The sequence below is a fragment of the Asparagus officinalis genome, chromosome 10 (genome assembly GCF_001876935.1).
Source record: "Asparagus officinalis chromosome 10, Aspof.V1, whole genome shotgun sequence".
Taxonomy (NCBI): domain Eukaryota; kingdom Viridiplantae; phylum Streptophyta; class Magnoliopsida; order Asparagales; family Asparagaceae; genus Asparagus; species Asparagus officinalis.
This window is the reverse complement of record NC_033803.1, coordinates 40,654,410-40,673,471: the sequence shown is the minus strand read 5'-3', so window position 1 is coordinate 40,673,471 and position 19,062 is coordinate 40,654,410. Positions and strand designations below refer to the sequence as shown.

General features: G+C 42.3%; 2 protein-coding genes across 2 annotated transcripts; one reads left to right on the top strand and one right to left on the bottom strand.

Moving 5' to 3' along the window:
- Window positions 3,527–4,225, top strand: LOC109825704 (COP9 signalosome complex subunit 1-like). The gene is made up of 2 exons (XM_020392577.1): window positions 3,527–3,757; window positions 3,869–4,225. The coding sequence occupies exons 1-2, from the start codon at window positions 3,635–3,637 to the stop codon at window positions 4,025–4,027; spliced, it is 282 nt and encodes a 93-aa protein (XP_020248166.1). The 5' UTR covers window positions 3,527–3,634; the 3' UTR covers window positions 4,028–4,225.
- LOC109826663 lies at window positions 13,745–17,764 on the bottom strand. The gene is made up of 5 exons (XM_020393683.1): window positions 16,502–17,764; window positions 16,120–16,444; window positions 14,566–15,744; window positions 14,372–14,502; window positions 13,745–14,236 (listed from the first exon to the last, which is right to left on the bottom strand). The coding sequence occupies exons 1-5, from the start codon at window positions 17,762–17,764 to the stop codon at window positions 13,745–13,747; spliced, it is 3,390 nt and encodes a 1,129-aa protein (XP_020249272.1).

Sequence of the window (19,062 nt, the reverse complement as noted above, 5' to 3'; positions counted from 1 at the left end):
CTACTTAATTTACCTACAGGGAAATGACAGCTGGATAAAAAAAACAAAGAAAAAACAAAGGCTGATGGATTGACAGAAAAAACAAAATAAAAAAATGAAAGCTGAAGCCTGGAACCTTCTCGTTGAGGAGAACAAAAAAGAAAGCGGAAACGAAAGAAAAAAGAAAGAGAAAGGAAAAAATAAACTGACCTTGCGCTGCCGAGCCGAACTTCGTCGTCTCATGGCCGATCGTCGTCGTCTTCGTTGCCGCCCGTTGAGGATGCAGACAACTTTCGGAGGAAAGGTAAGTGATCGACAAAACCTTGATTTCCTTTCTCTCTTTGTTTTTTTCCCTTTTTGACTTCGGCTTTAAGCGTGGGGAGCGGTTTTGGACCCGAACCCTCTTTCTTGCGGACCTGGGCATGAGCTGATCACCTTGCGCCCTGAAAAACACCGATCACAACCATTAATAAAAGTAATCAAATAACGTAGGTTTTCAAACGCTATGAAGAAACGCCATGTATCGTACGCTATGGCCAAAATAGCGTAGGTTATTTGGTATTTGCGCTATTTCAAAACACCACGTAACGTTATCTCACCGCTACGTCACGTTAAACGCCATTTTACGCTACAAAACGCGCTATTTTCAACATTGACAAGATCCTATCCATATATTCTGAAACTGGGGAAAGACTTACTGACATGTCTGATATCACAAATGAATTCATTGCTTATTTCAAAAATCTTCTGGGCTATTCTGGTTTTCCTACAGACATTAACTCTGAAGTTATATCAAAAGGGCCTGTTCTCTCCTCTGACCAAGCAAATGTTCTGGTGCTCCAGTTACTAGAGAAGAAATTAAGCAAGCATTATTTTCTATGGATAATGAAAAAGCACCTGGTCCTGATGGCTACATTGCTGTTTTCTTCAAAGCTAACTGAAATTTGATTAAAGATGATCTTCTTCTTGCTATAGAGGAGTTCTTTATATCTGGTAAACTTCTTGGAGCTCTCAACAGTACATCTATTACTCTGGTACCTAAGATCCTCAACCCTAAATCTCCTTTAGATTTTAGACCCATATCTTGTTGCAATTGTATCTATAAAATCATATCAAAAGTTATTGCAACCAGGATTCAAGGGGTTATGGGATATCTGATTAATGAAGCCCAAAGTACATTTATTAAAGAAAGGCTTATCTCTAGTAACATTCTCCTTGCACATGAATTAATTAAGCATTATGGCAGAAAGTATTCAACTCCAAGAGCTATCCTTAATATTGACTTAAGAAAAGCATTTGATACTGTAAACTGGAAGTTTATTAAGGATATGCTTACTGAATTGGGCTTTCCAAAAAATATGATTATATGGATCATGGAGTGCATCAGTACACCCAAATTCTCACTTTCTTTGAATGGTTCACTTCATGGCTATTTTGAGGGAGCTAGAGGTTTAAGATAAGGAGATCCAATCTCTCCATACCTATTTGTTCTGGGTATGGAATACCTTTCTAGAAGATTATGCATGATCAAAGAAGATAATCTTTTTAAATATCATCCGAAATGTTCTAGACTGAAAATCTCTCACCTCTTCTTTGCTGATGATCTGTTACTTTTCTGCAAAGCTGATTTATATTCCATTACAAGACTAAAGGAATGCTTATCAGATTTTAATAGTGTCTCTGGATTAGAAACAAATCCAAATAAATGTTCTATATACATGAGTGGTATTACTGATGATCTAAAAGCCCAAATCTGTGCTCTGCTTAATTTTTCTGAAGGAGTGTTGCCTGTGAGATACTTGGGTGTTCCTCTTATCTCTAAGAGATTATCATATATGGACTGTTCTCCATTGATTAACAAAATATCTGCTCAGTTTCAAAGTTGGCAAAAAAGAAAAATTCTATCCTATGCAGGCAGATATCAGCTGATCAAATCTGTTATATTGGGTATTCAACTTTTCTGGACCAGTAACTGTGTTCTCCCAATCAAAGTTCTGAAAAAAATTGACAGTCTCTGCTCAGAATTTCTATGGAATCACAAAATCCATTTGGTTTCTTGGGCTTCAGTTTGTCAGAGCAAAGAATATGGAGGGTTAGGGATCTTCTCTGCTAAAATATGGAATCTTGCAGCAGCTATGAAGCTTCTTTGGATGATACATCTTAAGAAAGACCTATTGTGGATTAAGTGAGTTCATGGACATTATCTGAGGCACTCAGATATATGGCAAATTCAAATTAAAAAGAATGATTCATGGATGTGGAGGCAAATGCTTAAAGTGAGAGATAAAATAATTTCTAAGTTTGGCAATGCCTCAAATGTGCAAAATATCATCACCAGGTGCTATTTTGGAGGTAAAATTCTGATATCTTCTATATACAATGAAATCTCTCCTCAAAATACTCCTGTTTTTTGGTCAAGAACAATATGGGATGAGTGGCTCTATCCTAAGCACTCTTTCATCCTTTGGCTTCCTGTCCAATCTATATTGCTAACAAAAGATAGGTTGTGTCACTTGAGAATCCTTGACACAAACTTCTGTGTGCTGTGCTCATACCAAAATCAAGAAACCTGCAATTTGTTAAACCATTTGAGCCAAATGTATTTAGGGATCTTCAGACCATATCGGATTGGACAGGTTGGAGCTGGGTGCTACGTTCACTCAAGTTAAACCACTTTTAAAATTTCAATTACTTGAGAAAAGTGAGAATATGAAGCAATAGTAAGTCAAGTCAAGTTTAGAAGAAGGTTTTGGAAGTCGTTTGATATCAATTTGGTGTTGTCCTCGGAATTTCAATTGCAGCATGTTGTACAAAAATCTTCAGGAATCTTGCTCGTGTTCTATTTTTTTGTACATATTGTAGTGCTTTTTGTTTCTCAGTTTGTACCCTCCAAAGGGTAGACGTTTTTTAAGGGCACCCCATAAATAATTGCAGCAGAAAATTTACCCCCTTAGTGCAGTCATTCCTTAATTGTAATCATTCCTCTCTCCCCCCTCTCCCTCTTCCTCTTGCTTTCACTCTCTCTCACTTCCCCCTTCCCCCTCACTCCCTGGCCCTTCTTTTTTAAATAACCCCCCAAGCCCCGCAGCTAAAGTTGAGTGTAGTTACTCAACTTTTTGTTGTTATTTGAAACCTCATAGATTTGCGGATGTAAATTACAAATTTAAAGATTTGAGGCCTATCATAAAACTAAGAAAGAATTTAGGGTCTAATATGACAACTTAATAGAGTTGGGTATTATTTCAAACAACTTAACAGATTTGGGGTGTAAATTCAAAATATGAAAAGTTGGAGGGTCCAATAAAAATGAAGAAAGAATTTTAGGCTCTAATATGAGAAAAACCCAAAAAAGTAACATTTAAAGAATCACTGGCTTGGAAAAACAGTGTATGTGATCCCATCTTTTTGTTGCACACTTGCACTAATTAACATACAAACAAGAAACTGAACTGGTGATTTTCTTAAGTGCTATTTCTAATCATTTGAATATTTTTCTGTCCGATAACAATAATTAACCTTGTCTAGCCACGAGTATTTGTATGCGTTAATTATTCCACTTCTGGAACGTTTTAAGAAGCTCAAGTCTGATTGGCTGCTGGACATTCACTTGTACAGTCACACTGATGAACTCTACACTCTGATTCGTCGTAACGCGATGGTCCATTATACACTTCCTTTCTGTTCTACTCGTCTGAGTACAATGGCTGATGCCTTCAATACTAGCGTTTCTGAGTTGGAGAAAGATCTTGTAGCTTTGATTACTGATAATCAGATCCAGGTGATTGTGGTGTTCATGATTTAATTGTCTATAGAGGGCCCTCATTAAGATCTTTTGCCCTCGTTATAGATGTTGTGGTGTTTATGATCCAATCGTTTGTTGCCGTTGTAGGCTCGAATAGATTCACAGAATAAAACTCTCCATGTAAGGCATGATGAGAATCGAAGGAATGCAACATTTCGAAGTGTACTGGAGACAGGGAAGGGGTTCATTAGGGATGTGACTGCCATGCTTCGTAGAGCCAGTTTGCTTGAACACGAGCACAATTAGAGATCATGTCATTTTTTGGGAGTTGCGACTCTGAACTTGTGGGTGAAAATTATCCGTACAGTTAAGAAACTTTTACCTTGTTATGGTGGTTTTTTTGTACATTGATGTACATACCCAAATGGATACCCGTCTCCAAGCTGAATTTCATAGCATAGATGGGATAAGATTGTGCAGTATTTGGAGAGGTTATGTCCTACAATACACTGTTGGGGATTCGAAACAATCAATCGAACCATTGCCCTTCCGGACCTTGTGTTGAAAGTAGGAAAGTAGGAATAAACCACAAATAAAGATCTAACCTTGTAAAAACAGTAAAAGAGACGAACACACAGATTTAACGAGGTTCGGCAACGTGCCTACGTCCTCGGGAGCCACACCACACAATCTTTCTATTAATTGAAGAAGAAAATACAAGCTCTCAAACAAGGGGTAAATCTCTCTGAGATTCTCTCTCTCTTAGCAGTCAAAAAGCTCTCTTTTTTTGATGTCCTGCAAACCCTAGAAACGTTTGGGTATTTATAACAAACCCCAGCAGAACAGGATTCCTAGATAAAATAGGAAACAGCGAATCTGCGTCGCGGTCGACCGCTTTGCCAAGGTCGGTCGACCGGTCAGAACGACGAAATCCTACAGGGTCTTGTGCACGATATCGGTCGACCGCAGCGATCACGCCGGTCGACCGGCCAGAGCGAAAACTTCTTCTCAGTCTCCTGCAGTGCACGCGGTCGACCGGCTCTGCCACTGCGGTCGACCGCACAGTCTTCTGACTGTTTTCTTCGTCTTTTCGATTGCAGCTTTGGGTCTACACACTTAGACTAACAATCTCCCACTTGGAGACCAAAGCGTCATCAACGAGCTCACCCGAACTCTCCCCTTCTTCGCATGTATCTTTTCCCCCGAAAAATTCTTTCTTCAATCAACATCCCGACGATCGCGCCGATCCTCGTAGTGTGGCTCCGCCTTCGTCTTCTACTCGTGAAGGCCAACTGAAGTTGCGCACAACTCCAGTTTCTCAATGGTGACTGCCTTCGTCAACATGTCCGCCGGATTTTTGACTCCCCAAAATCTTCATTAAGTGCAACTTTCCGTCCTCGATCAGCGAGCGTATAAAATAGTATTTAACGTCGATGTGCTTCGTTCTGGCATGATATACTGGATTCTTGGCAAGATGTATAGCGCTCTGGCTATCACAATAAAGAACTCCTCTCCCTTGCTTCAGATCCAACTCTTCCAAGCACCCGTTCAACCAGATCATCTCCTTGCTTGCTTCAGTCACCGCGACATACTCAGCCTCGGTTGTAGACAAAGTCACAATCTTCTGCAGACGTGAGACCCAGCTCACTGCTGTCGACGCTAAGGTATAAACATACCCCGTGGTGCTTCGCCTCGTATCATGATCACCGGCGAAGTCCGCATCCACGTATCCCTGCAGCACCACCTCCTTCCTCCTGAAACATAGTGGCTTGTTAGTTGTTCCCCTCAAGTACCGCATTATCCACTTTACGGCCTCCCAATGCTGCTTTCCTGGATTGCTTACAAATCTGCTCACAACTCCCACTGCATGGGCGATGTCCGGCCTCGTGCAAACCATCGCGTACATGAGACTCCCAATGGCTGAAGAATATGGCACCCTGCTCATATGCTCTCTATCTGCATCTGTCTTAGGCGATTGCTCCTCAGATAACTTGAACTGACTTCCAAGGGGTGTGCTAACAACTTTAGCATTCTGCATGTTGAACCTTTGAACTGACTTCCAAGGGGTGTGCTAATAACTTTAGCATTCTGCATGTTGAACCTCTGAAGTACCTTCTCAATGTATTCAGCTTGGCTCAAACTCAATGTCCCTTTAGCTTCATCCCTACTGATTCACATCCCTAGAATCTGCTTCGCTGCACCCAGATCCTTCATTGCAAATTCCTTTGCTAGCTGCCTCTTCAAACTGTTTATCTCTTCTAAACACGGTCCTGCTACCAACATGTCATCAACATATAATAACAAAATAATGAAGCTGGACTCGAACCTTTTGAAATAACAGCAATGATCCGAATTGCATCTTCTGTAGCCATTGTTCTGCATGAAGTTATCAAACTTCTTATACCACTGTCTCGGAGCCTGTTTCAAACCATATAAGCTCTTCTTGAGCTTGCACACCATCTCTTCCTTTCCTTCTTCAATGAAGCCAACAGGCTGCTTCATGTAGATTTCTTCATCCAAGTCACCATGAAGAAAGGCAGTCTTCACATCTAACTGCTCAAGGAAGAGGTCTTCTGCAGCTACCAAACTCAACACCACTCTGATGGTTGTGAGTTTCACAACAGGGGAAAATATCTCCGTGTAGTCCACTCCTTCCCGCTGTTGAAACCCTTTCACTACTAATCTGGCCTTGAATCTCTTGCTTCCATCACTCTCCTGCTTGACCCGGTAGACCCATTTATTGTGCAAGGCTTTCTTCTGTGCAGGTAGCTGGGCTAACTCCCATGTCTCATTAGTGAGTAGAGAATCCATCTCCTCCTGCATCGCATGCTCCCACTGCTGAGATTCACTCACTTGCACTGCCTCTTCATAACACTCCGGCTCTCCGCTATCTGTTAAGAGTAGATAATCAAGTGACGAGAGGTATTTGGGATTTGGTTTGGGTACCCTAGATGACCTCCTAGGCTCCACGCCCTGGGTAGTAGCTTCTGCACCTGTAGTCTCCTCCGTTCTACGGTCAGAACTGACATCGTCGCCCCCATCTGGAAGTTCCTCCAAATCCATGTACTCGGATCCACCTGTATCCGTAGTGCTGCTCCCACTGCTTTGGCTATCCTTGGCATTGTCCCTGTCCTTGTACATCACCTCCTCATTGAATATCACATCCCGGCTCCTGATGATCTTCCTGTTCTTCTCATCCCAAAGGCGATACCCGAACTCATCAATGCCGTATCCAATGAATGTGCACTTCTGTGACTTAGCTTCTAGCTTGTCCCTGACATGGTCACTGATATGAACATAAGCCACGCAACCAAATACCCGCAAGTGTGAGAGATTTATCTTCTTTCCACTCCAAACCTCCTCTGGAATCCCAAAATCTAATGGAACTGATGGCCCGTGATTAATAAGGTATGCTGCCGTATGCACCGCATCCGCCCAAAATGTCTTAGGCAGACCTGCATGTAATCGCATGCTCCGCGCACGCTCTGTCAAGGTCCTGTTCATCCTCTCTGCAATGCCGTTCTGCTGCGGCGTCCCTGGAGTAGTCCTCTCTAAGCGAATCCCATTCGTAGCACAGAACCTCTTGAACTCCTCCAGCTCGTATTCTCCACCATTATCTGATCTCAAGCACTTCACCTTCAGATCTGTCTCGTTCTCGACCATGGCCTTCCACTTCTTGAAGATCTCGAACACCTCTGACTTGTGCTTCATGAAGTAAACCCACACCTTCCTCGAGTGATCGTCGATAAAGGTGACGTAGTATCTCGAACCGCCAAAAGAAGACTGATAATCATATTTTATTACAATTTTATACCCTCATTATCTATTTTACATGAATAAATATACCATTAATAATTATTGTTAGATTAGTTTGCACATAATTGAATGAAAATATAAATAAATATTATTAAATGTAAAAACCCCTCAAAAATCTCTCTTCTCTATTTTGTAGTATTTAGAAGCCCATGAAGCAAAAGCTTAAAAGAGGAAAATGATTGAAGCCCAAATAGCAAAGCCCATTAAAAAAAATATATACACCAAAGAGTTAGAATGGACTTGGATGTAAAGAGTGGAATGAAATGGACTTGGATGCAAAAGAGTTTTAAGACCGAACTAATGCATAGTTGGACAAAAAAATCAAGCAAATGATGGCACATCAACAAATAATTTACTCATGGGCCGGAGACTTACCTGCTGATTAAAATGGAGAAAGGACCATGAAATCATTTCTTTGAAGACCAGACTTGGTGGATTTTCACAAAAAAATCACTGCTGCAGACTTGGACCGGACATTCATTTGAGTTGGGCCGGATTGTTGTGGTTGATTTCCATTAACTAGCTCTTCAATTTGGATGCTTTGATTTTGAAGAAATGGCCAGACAAGTTGCTGCAGCTGGGTTTTGAATGGACTTGAGTTTGGAAAATGAGAAACAAAACTTGGGCCGGACTTCTTTTACTTTGTGCTGCAGATTTTCAAAAATCAAAATGGGCCGGACTTGTTTGTTTTTTCTTTTGGAAAATCAATGAAATGAAGGACCGGACATGGGCTTTAATCTAATGGATGTGGACCTTGCTGCAGTTTTCTTTTGAAAATCAATGAAATCAAGAACCGGACTTTGGACTTGAAAATCAAATGCCTGACTTTGCTTTTAATTTGCTGCAGACTTGGGATTTAATGCTATGGGCCGGACTTGGAGTTGTTTTGAAACTCACATGTGCACAAGAGGACATGGGCTGCAGTTGATTTTAATCAAGTAAATGAGGATATGGGCCGGACTTGTTGATTCTTTTAAAAATCAAATGAAGCTGAATAGGCCGGACCTTCTTTGGCTGCTGGAAATTGCTTCATGACCGGACTGGGCTTGATTTTTATTTTCAAAAATCAAATGTGGTCAGAACAAACATCATCACCCCTATCTGGAAGTTCCTCTATATCCATGTACTCGGATCCACCTGTATCCGTAGTGCTGCTCCCACTGCTTTGGCTATCCTTGGCATTGTCCCTGTCCTTGTACATCACCTCCTCATTGAATATCACATCCCGGCTCCTGATGATCTTCCTGTTCTTCTCATCCCAAAGGCGATACCCGAACTCATCAATGCCGTATCCAATGAATGTGCACTTCTGTGACTTAGCTTCTAGCTTGTCCCTGACATGGTCACTGATATGAACATAAGCCACGCAACCAAATACCCGCAAGTGTGAGAGATTTATCTTCTTTCCACTCCAAACCTCCTCTGGAATCCCAAAATCTAATGGAACTGATGGCCCGTGATTAATAAGGTAAGCTGCTGTATGTACCGCATCCGCCCAAAATGTCTTAGGCAGACCTGCATGTAATCGCATGCTCCGCGCACGCTCTGTCAAGGTCCTGTTCATCCTCTCTGCAATGCCGTTCTGCTGCGGCGTCCCTGGAGTAGTCCTCTCTAAGCGAATCCCATTCGTAGCACAGAACCTCTTGAACTCCTCCAGCTCGTATTCTCCACCATTATCTGATCTTAAGCACTTCACCTTCAGATCTGTCTCGTTCTCGACCATGGCCTTCCACTTCTTGAAGATCTCGAACACCTCTGACTTGTGCTTCATGAAGTAAACCCACACCTTCCTCGAGTGATCGTCGATAAAGGTGACGTAGTATCTCGAACAGCCAAGACACACTGGCTGGGCCCCATACATCTGTATGAATCAACTCTAGCTTCTGAGCCTTAGGTGGCCTTCCACCCTTCTGGAAACTAACCCTCTTCTGCTTCCCAAAGATGCAGTCTTCACAAACCCCGACTTCCACGGTGTCGATCCCGGTTAGCTTTCCTTGTGAATGTAGAATTTTCATCCCTTTCTCGCTCATGTGCCCCAGCCTATTGTGCCACAGATCTGTACTCTCCTTGCCAGCTGCAATTGCGAGGGTGTCACTCGCATGTGAAGTGAGGTAGAGAGTTCCCGTTTTGTTGCCTCGGGCAACAACCATCGTACCGTTGGAGATCCTCCACGAATCCCCGGTGAATGTCGAAACGTAGCCTTCTGCTCCAAGCTGTCCCACCGAAACAAGATTCCTCTTCAGCTTCGGCACGTGTCTCACGTTCTTCAAGTTCCACTTAGAGCCCTTTATCTGTATCTGAACGTCGCCCTTTCCAACAATATTGCAAGGTTCATTATCCCCCAAGTATACTTTACCAAAGTCCCCTGCTACATAGTTCTGAAGTAGTTTCCTATTTGCAGTGGCGTGGAAAGAAGCTCCTGAGTCGATGACCCAAGAATCAGAATCGCTATCCATAGCAAGGATCAAGGCATCCTGCACGATATGAGCCTCCTGCTCACCCGCATCCTTCTTTGGTGCTTTACAGACCGAAGACATATGGCCCTCCTGGCCGCAGTTCCAACACTTCCCTTTGATAGACCTAACCTTCGAGTTCGGCCTCTTCTTCACTGATTTCGACCGATTCCTGTTCTGGTTCCCTTTCTTCTGGCTTCTGCCTCTCTGCTCGAAACTTAGGGCTGAACCTGAACCTTCTGATTCGGACGATTTCCTTCTAACCTCCTCGGATAGAATCATGCTAACAACCTCATTCAGCTTCAACTTCTCTTTCCCCGCCGAATTGCTGATTGCCGTCACACAACCTGCCCAACTATCCGGCAACTGCGATAGTAGTAGAAGGGCCTGCACTTCGTCATCGAACGTGATGTCCACGGAGATAAGTTGATCAACAATCGTGTTGAACTCGCTGAGGTGCATCGTGAAGGACCGTCCTTCTGCCATCTTGAGGTTGAAAAGAGTTTTGACTAGATGCACCTTGTTTGCTGCCGACGGTTGCTCGTACATCTTCGCGAGCGCTTCCATAAGCCCCACCGTCGTCTTCTCCTTCAGAATATTGTGGGCTACTGATTTGGCGAGCGACAACCGGATTTGCCCTAGAGCCTTCCTATCCAGTACCTCCCAATCACCATCTGACTCCGTCGTCTTCTTTCCCTTTTCCTTGCCCAGAAGCGGGCGATACAAGTCCTTCTGGTACAGATAGTCCTCCATCTGCGACTTCCAGTAGGCGAAATCCGATCCGTCGAACTTCTCAATCTTTGATTTGCTTTCCTCTGCCATGGCTTTCACACAAATTGCTGAACGAAGCTCTGATACCAGTTGTTGGGGATTCGAAACAATCAATCGAACCCTTGCCCTTCCGGACCTTGTGTTGAAAGTAGGAAAGTAGGAATAAACCACAAATTAAGATCTAACCTTGTAAAAACAGTAAAAGAGACGAACACACAGATTTAACGAGGTTCGGCAACGTGCCTACGTCCTCGGGAGCCACACCACACAATCTTTCTATTAATTGAAGAAGAAAATACAAGCTCTCAAACAAGGGGTAAATCTCTCTGAGATTCTCTCTCTCTTAGCAGTCAAAAAGCTCTCTTTTTTTGATGTCCTGCAAACCCTAGAAACGTTTGGGTATTTATAACAAACCCCAGCAGAACAGGATTCCTAGATAAAATAGGAAACAACGAATCTGCCTTTTTGATGTAGTACAAACCCTAAAATCGTTTGGGGGTATATATAGAATCCTGGTTGAAACAGATTCCTAAACAGATCAGGAAACTGTCTGGGCGATTCGCGGTCGACCGCCGTGCCAAGGCCGGTCGACCGGCCAGAGAAAAATCTGTTTACAGGGTCCTGTGCACATTTGCGGTCGACCGCAGCGGCCACGCCGGTCGACCGACCAGAGCGAAAACTTCTTCTCAGTCTCCTGCAGTGCACGTGGTCGACCGGCTCTGCCACTGCGGTCGACCGCACAGTCTTCTGACTGTTTTCTTCGTCTTTTCGATTGCAGCTTTGGGTCTACACACTTAGACTAACATACACTACACAGGATGCTTTAGATGTTTTAGTTAGAGCAACCTCCTTGTACAAATACGACATCTACAAGTTAATTCTGAGAACAAAATACCATTTCATTTGTTGTTTTAGATGCTCAAATGTGTTTTTACTTTTAACAGGATTTGTGCGGATAACTTTCTGAATATGATGAACTAATAGCAGAGTTCATGATAAGAAAAAAGTAGAGCTTTAGCTTTCTTCTCTACCTCAGTGTTGAATCATGTCTGATGCATTTTCCGAGTATGAGGAGATTCAGGACATTTCTGAGTTTTTTCTTGGGAGTTATTGGACAGATAGATAGCTATATCCTTGGGATTATCACCGTCCATTTGAAATAGCTCCGTAACTAAGAAGATGAGAGTTAGAAAACAGAAGAAAAAAACATCACGGTTTTCTAGACCGTGTTGCCCATCTTCCTCCAGTCGGCTCTATTGGGCTTGTGTGAACGCCATGGCCCTTCTGTTCCTAGGCTCATTCGACATACTAAGAAAAAGACTTAACACTTTTTTAAGTACTCCTAGCTCCTTCACATTTTTCTATATGGGACTAAAGATTAAAATACACTCAAAACATCGACAACTATCATGGATAAATTATATCAAAAAGAATGAATGAGGCCATATTTCTGCGCCAGAGACAAAGTTACACACTAGCTGTTGGGAATTTAACGCTGAAACCCTAATTGCAACAGAAACGCAGAATAGAAAAAGTACACCAAGTTTTAACGAGGTTCGGCAACTGCCTACGTCCTCGGGAGCCACACAGATAATTTCTTATTAATCAAACAAGAAATTACAATTTAGGAGCGGATCTCAAAACTGAGATTTCTCAAATAAACACTGTAGCTACAGTGTTAATAATTAAAGGGTATGAACCCTTTCAATTCTCACTTGAGAATAAATACCCCACAATTAAAACCCCTCTTTAAATCTCTATTTCTCTCTCTTCTTTAATCCCCTCAACCACTGTTGAGTGTTGGGATTTAAACACAAAATCGCAGCTGCGATTTGGGGGTTTTCCGCCGCCGCCTGGGAAGAAAAATCGGAGAGAGGGGGAAGGCTCAGCATAGCCAAACCCTAGGCTGGAGTGGGGGGTTTTATATGGAGAGAGGATGGGCTGGCGATAGCCTGTCGCCAGCGACCGCTTCGACGCCAACTTCGAGGGGAACACAGAGTTGAGAGGGGTGGGTTCGAACGCAGAGTTCGAACGAACGTAGAGGTCGGCATCGTTGCGTTCGTCGACTTCGCCTGCGTCGTCTCCGCCATTCTCGAGCTCGTCGGAGCTCGTCGGAGCTCCTCCGCCGTCGGAGGTTTGTTTCCACCCCCAATTCTAACACTGGCGGCGAGATACATTTTAATAGGCGTCAGATGCTAAGTTTGAGAATAGAGAAAGGAGAGAAATTGAGAGAAATTCTCTTTTTGTATTTCTGCGTATGCCTTGCGGCTGCTGCCAATATAAATACAAAACTAGGTTAATGCTAGCTAAGATTAGTTAGGAAAACTAATCTACAAAACCGGAAACTAAGATTAGTTAGGAAACTAATCTACAAAACTGGAAACTAAGATTAGTTAGGAAAACTAATCTACAAAACCGGAAACTTATACAACTATATATTCCTAAATATATGCAACAAGATATTTATGAATAATATGCCTAATACTCCCCCTCAAGTTGGAGCATGAAGATATCGAATGCCTAACTTGCGAAGAAGTACCAAAAACTGTGATTTTCCAAGGGCCTTTGTAAAGATATCCGCCAATTGATCACCCGTTCGTATGTATGACGTAGCAATATTACCCGCCTTAAGCTCATCTCGAACAAAATGACAATCCACCTCAATGTGCTTCGTACGTTCATGGAATACTGGATTTGCTGCAATATGTAAAGCCGCCTGACTATCACAATACAGGCGCATAGGTCGATCATGTCGTACACCAAGACAAAATAAAATAGACTTCAACCATTTTAACTCGCAAGTAGTCGTAGCCATGGAACGATATTCTGCCTCAGCGGAAGAGTGTGAAACTATGGGTTGCTTCTTTGTTTTCCAAGATACCGGAGAAGACCCAAGAAGCACAAAATAACCGGTTAAAGATCGTCGTGTAATAGGACAACTTTCCCAATCACTATCACAAAAACCATATATCTGCAAGTTGCACTAACGATGTAGCAAAATTCCTTGGCTGGGGCATCCTTTAAGATATCGAAGAACGCGAAGAGCTGCCTCCCAATGGTCGATCATAGGAGAAGACATAAATTGAGCCAATACATGAACCGAATAGGAGAGCTCAGGTCGAGTAATCATCAAATAGACCAACCGCCCTACAAGTCGCCTATACTTTTCAGGTTCTGAAAACAACTCCCCCTCAACACGAGCTAATTGATGATTTTGCTCCATTGGAGTAGAGATAGGCTTGGACCCTAATAAGCCGGCCTCACTTATGATATCCAAAACATACTTTCTTTGACTCAGAAACAAGCCATTGGGACCTCGAGCCACCTCAATTCCAAGAAAGTACTTAAGGACCCCAAGATCCTTCATATGAAAACAATCACGCAGATAGGCCTTAAATTTTAGCACTGCATCATGACCTGAACCTGCAATGAGCAGATCGTCTACATATACAAGAACATATAATGACACATCCCCCTTTGTATAGCAAAACAATGAGTAATCTGCAGTAGACTGTTTAAAACCAAACAACTTCAGAGCGGAAGATAATTTGGCAAACCATTGCCGAGGTGCTTGCCTAAGACCATACAAAGCTTTTCGAAGACGACAGACCTTACCCGCCGAACCCGATGGTGCATAGCCAGGGGGAAGCTTCATATAGACCTCTTCCTCCAAGTCTCCATGAAGAAATGCGTTGTGCACGTCCATTTGATGAAGTTCCCAATTTCGAGCAATAGCAACGGCTAAAAAAATGCGGACAATCACCATTTTTGCGACTGGTGCAAAGGTTTCATTAAAATCACTACCAGGCAATTGTCTATTGCCAAAGACAACAAGTCGCCCCTTCAGTCGTTCCAGAGACCCGTCCTGCTTAAGCTTAGCCTTGTACACCCACATACTACCAAGAGCGACCTTTCCCGGAGGTAAAGATTCCAATGTCAACGTGCCTTGTCGTTCGAGAGCGTCAAGTTCGTCTTTCATGGCATTACGCCATCCTGGGTGCTTGACTGCTTCAGAGTAGGATTTTGGTTCAACCCAAGTTGTCACCGCTGCCGAAAATTTCCTATGTTTCATAGAAAATTTATCACAGTTAACAAAATAAGCTATTGGAAAAGGCGTACCTGAGGACCGCTTTGGAGGAGATGAACTAGTGACAGTGACAGGAGTAATGGTTTGGATTGTGTTGGTGATGTAGCCTTTTAAACGAGTTGACGGAGTCCGTATACGATGTCCTTTACCAAGGGGTTCTTCAAAAATAGGTTGTGCGAAGCCACACCCGTGCTGCAGAGCCTGCTGCTCTTGCGTGTGCTGCTGCTGGGCAGGCCACGGAGAGGGCGTGGGTAATGCATTCGTGCCACACCCAGGCCGTGGAGACTGCTGGTCAAGGGGAGCAGTAATATGGCCGTCCTCTCCAACCTCATGACCCTCATAACTCCCCCTAACTCCACTATCTCCCTCATTCTCATCAACAACAATTTGTGATTGGCGATGAAATAACTCATTTATACCAACTCCATCAATTGTCACAGGTGCATCCATGTTGTTAAAAGGAAAATTATTTTCCACATAAATAACATCACGAGAGACAAAATAGACCTTCCTCTCCAAGTCATAAAGCCGCCAACCCTTTTGCCCAAATGGATATCCGACAAATATACATTTCCGAGAGCGAGGACCAAACTTATCCTTCACTCTAGGACGATAATTAGCATAACACAAGCTACCAAAAATGCGTATAAGAGAGTAATTCGGAGATTTGCCAAACAAAACTTCGTACGGAGACTTGCCATTTAACACACGAGAAGGAGTTCTATTGATCACATAAGCAGCCGTCAAGACACATTCACCCCAAAAACTCAAAGGTAGGTTAGCTTGGAATCGTAAAGCCCGAGCCACATTAAGTAAATGTTGATGCTTACGTTCTACCCTACCATTTTGTTGAGGCGTATCAACACATGACGTTTGATGTAACATTCCATTTTCAGCATAAAAACGTCGTAAACAGGTAAATTCATGCCCATTGTCACTCCTTAAGATCTTAACCCGTTTATTGAATTGAGTTTGCACCATAGAACAAAAATCTTTGATAATCTGTCCAACCTCACTCTTAGCACTCATTAAATACACCCAAACGGCTCTGGCTCTCGAAAAATCATCAACAATTGTGAGAAAGTAATAAGCACCGCAACTAGAAGCAACTTTGTAATCGCCCCAAATATCACAATGAATCATCTCAAACAAATCAACTGTTTTACTTTCACTAATCGGAAAAACACTTCTAGTTTGATGGGCTATCAAACAAATACCACAAGGTTCCTTAGAATCACAGAAATCATTGCTCTCACTATGAGCTTTATTGCAAGAAATGAAAGGCAAAAGAGACACCACTTTTCGGGAAGGATGACCAAGCCGACGATGCCACAATTCTTGCTGTCCAACCACAGTAGTTTGATTAGCTTGAATCCGCTTCGTAGGCTTAAACCAATATACTCCGTCACATTGTTCACCTGCTCCAATCAGGGTCCTCGAATTGCGGTCCTGTATGATATATAGCTTATCAGTTACTGTGATAAAATAATTCAAGGTAGCAAGTAATTGTGAAACAGAAATGAGATTAACATTCAAATCAGGAACATATAACACATCCTTCAAAATCAAACCATCACTCAAGACAATTTTGCCTTCCTTAATTGCATCAGGAACATATAACACATCCTTCAAAATCAAACCATCACTCAAGACAATTTTGCCTTCCTTAATTGCTGTTGTTTGGTTGCCATTTGGTAACCCAACTGGAGATGGAGAAACATCATACAAACTTTCGAATAAAGAAATATTCCCGGTCATATGGTTCGAACAACCAGTGTCAATAATCCATTGAGTGGACTTACACTTACCATCATGTGTAGGAGTAGCATCATTGGGTTGAGAGGGTTTTAGCATACCCAACAAATGCTGCCACTGTGCATCCGACAGTTGCACCCCATTGCGATCGGGTGCGCCAATTTGTTGGCCTGATGTGCTGCCAGAGGATTGGCCAACAGCATTGGCCACATTCCCACGTCCACGACCATTGCCCCTGCCACCACAGGTGTATTTGCCGCCACCCCTAGCTGCTGCCCTATTTTCAGAATACCACCAGTCAGGAAATCCCAAAAGCTGGAAGCAGTTGGCTTTGTCGTGTCCGACTTTGTTACAATGAGAGCACGTGCCGGCGAAGCGAGGCTTGTCACCCTCCTTGGTAGGCATTGCTCCACGCCCACGAGCACTGCCTTGCACCGCGAAACCAACGGCCTCAGCCTTCTTGTCACCTTGACGAACAATGGAATGATGGCGTTCCTCAGTCAAAGCCTTGGAAAAGGCCGTGTTCAATGGCGGAAGAGGTTCTTGCATCAGAATCTGAGAACGGACCGTACCGTGTTTGGATGAGTCAAGACCAATTAAAAATTGGTGAACCTTCTGATCTTCCCTTTCCTTCACCAATGCACCCTTCACACCACACTTGCAGCTACAGGTACACGCAGGGGCTGAATAGCAAGCTAACTCATCCCAAATCATTCGTATTTTTCCATAATAGTCGACCACCGAGTCGCCACCTTGTTCAAGATGAGTCAATTGACTCGTTAATTCATGGATTCGAGGTCCGTTTCCAACCGAGAAACGCTGCCTAATATCTTCCCACATATCCCTAACTTCATCAGTAATAGGGACAATAGAACGGATGGATGCATCGAGGGTGTTATGTAACCATGCTCCGAGCATAGAATTCACCTGCACCCATGGAGAATACATCGTCGATTCTGTCGACTTGGGTGGCTGAATCGAGCCATCAATAAACCCAAGTTTGTTGTTCGCTTTGAAAGCATTGCGGACCGATCGAGCCCATTCATTGTAATTATTCCCACGGAGCACCACCGGGGATATAATTCGATCTGTGTTCGAGGAAGGGTGTAAATAATACGGAGATGAAGAATCCACACCCTTGTTAGTTTCAGTGTCGCCCATTGTAATGGAGAATTGAATATCACAAAACAAAACAAAATTTGTTAAATCAAACCTGCTCTGATACCATGCTAAGTTTGAGAATAGAGAAAGGAGAGAAATTCTCTTTTTGTATTTCTGCGTATGCCTTGCGGCTGCTGCCAATATATATACAAAACTTGGTTAATGCTAGCTAAGATTAGTTAGGAAAACTAATCTACAAAACCGGAAACTAAGATTAGTTAGGAAACTAATCTACAAAACTGGAAACTAAGATTAGTTAGGAAAACTAATCTACAAAACCGGAAACTAAGATTAGTTAGGAAACTAATCTACAAAACTGGAAACTAAGATTAGTTAGGAAAACTAATCTACAAAACCGGAAACTTATACAGCTATATATTCCTAAATATATGCAACAAGATATTTATGAATAATATGCCTAATATCAGACTCAAAATCTCAGTAATTGAACCTTTCTTTGGATCGAGAGAACAAGCACACTGAATACTAGTACTGGCCGTGACCACATTTTCTGGTTGGAAGTTAAAAGCAAATGACAAGCTCTGATATGGACCTAGTTAAATTTGTTAGAAGACAATTAAACTGATGAGGTAACATTTTCTGGTTGAATAACGATGAGCTTGCTACGATCAAATAATCTTGCCTGTTTGTGATTAGAGTATCATCATCTTACAGGTTAATTAATAATTGTTTGAAATTGGCAAGAGTGGATTCATATTCTTCCACTGTGATGGATAATAAAGAGCCTACGCTTTCAATCAAATTAATAGTTCATACATTATAACCTTAAGTGAAAACCTAAGATGGAAAGTATCATTAGAGAAGATATCTGGTAGTTATATTTGGCATGAACCATAATTGTTCCTCAAACGTGAAGTACGAATATACAAATTCCTTATCCTCGGATAACTACGACTCGTTTGGTCATGCGTGAATGAGTGGGAATAGAATAACAATTCGCACTTCTCATTCCTTCGTACCAAAATGATACTTTTTTAAAAGATAGCATTTTCATTACCAATTCTCATCAATTTCCACGTTATATGAGAATGGCCCCGGTGAGATACTAAGCGTTGTTTGGTTATGAGAATAATATAAGGTAGAAATATAATGATAATTCCTACTTCTTATTTCTTTGTACTAAACACAACTCATTTTTGGAAGCTAAAATATACATTTATATTTTTTATTCATTTCCACTTTATGTGGAAATGATCATTTCGACTTTATACATTAATAAGATACCAGGAAATGGGCATTCTCATTTAAGTAGGAACCAAAAAAATGCATAATTTCCA

What these genes read in the sequence shown, in the direction of transcription:
- LOC109825704 (XM_020392577.1), top strand. Translation starts at nt 3,635, where the DNA reads ATGGTCCATTATACACTTCCTTTCTGTTCTACTCGTCTGAGTACAATG. An exon ending in TTACTGATAATCAGATCCAG is followed by an intron (nt 3,758 to 3,868) that starts GTGATTGTGGTG and finishes TTGCCGTTGTAG; the next exon opens with GCTCGAATAGATTCACAGAA.
- LOC109826663 (XM_020393683.1), bottom strand. Translation starts at nt 17,764, where the DNA reads ATGGGCGACACTGAAACTAACAAGGGTGTGGATTCTTCATCTCCGTAT. An exon ending in TCTTTTGCCTTTCATTTCTT is followed by an intron (nt 15,745 to 16,119) that starts GCAATAAAGCTC and finishes GACGTTTTTATG; the next exon opens with CTGAAAATGGAATGTTACAT. An exon ending in TGGCAATAGACAATTGCCTG is followed by an intron (nt 14,503 to 14,565) that starts GTAGTGATTTTA and finishes GCATTTTTTTAG; the next exon opens with CCGTTGCTATTGCTCGAAAT.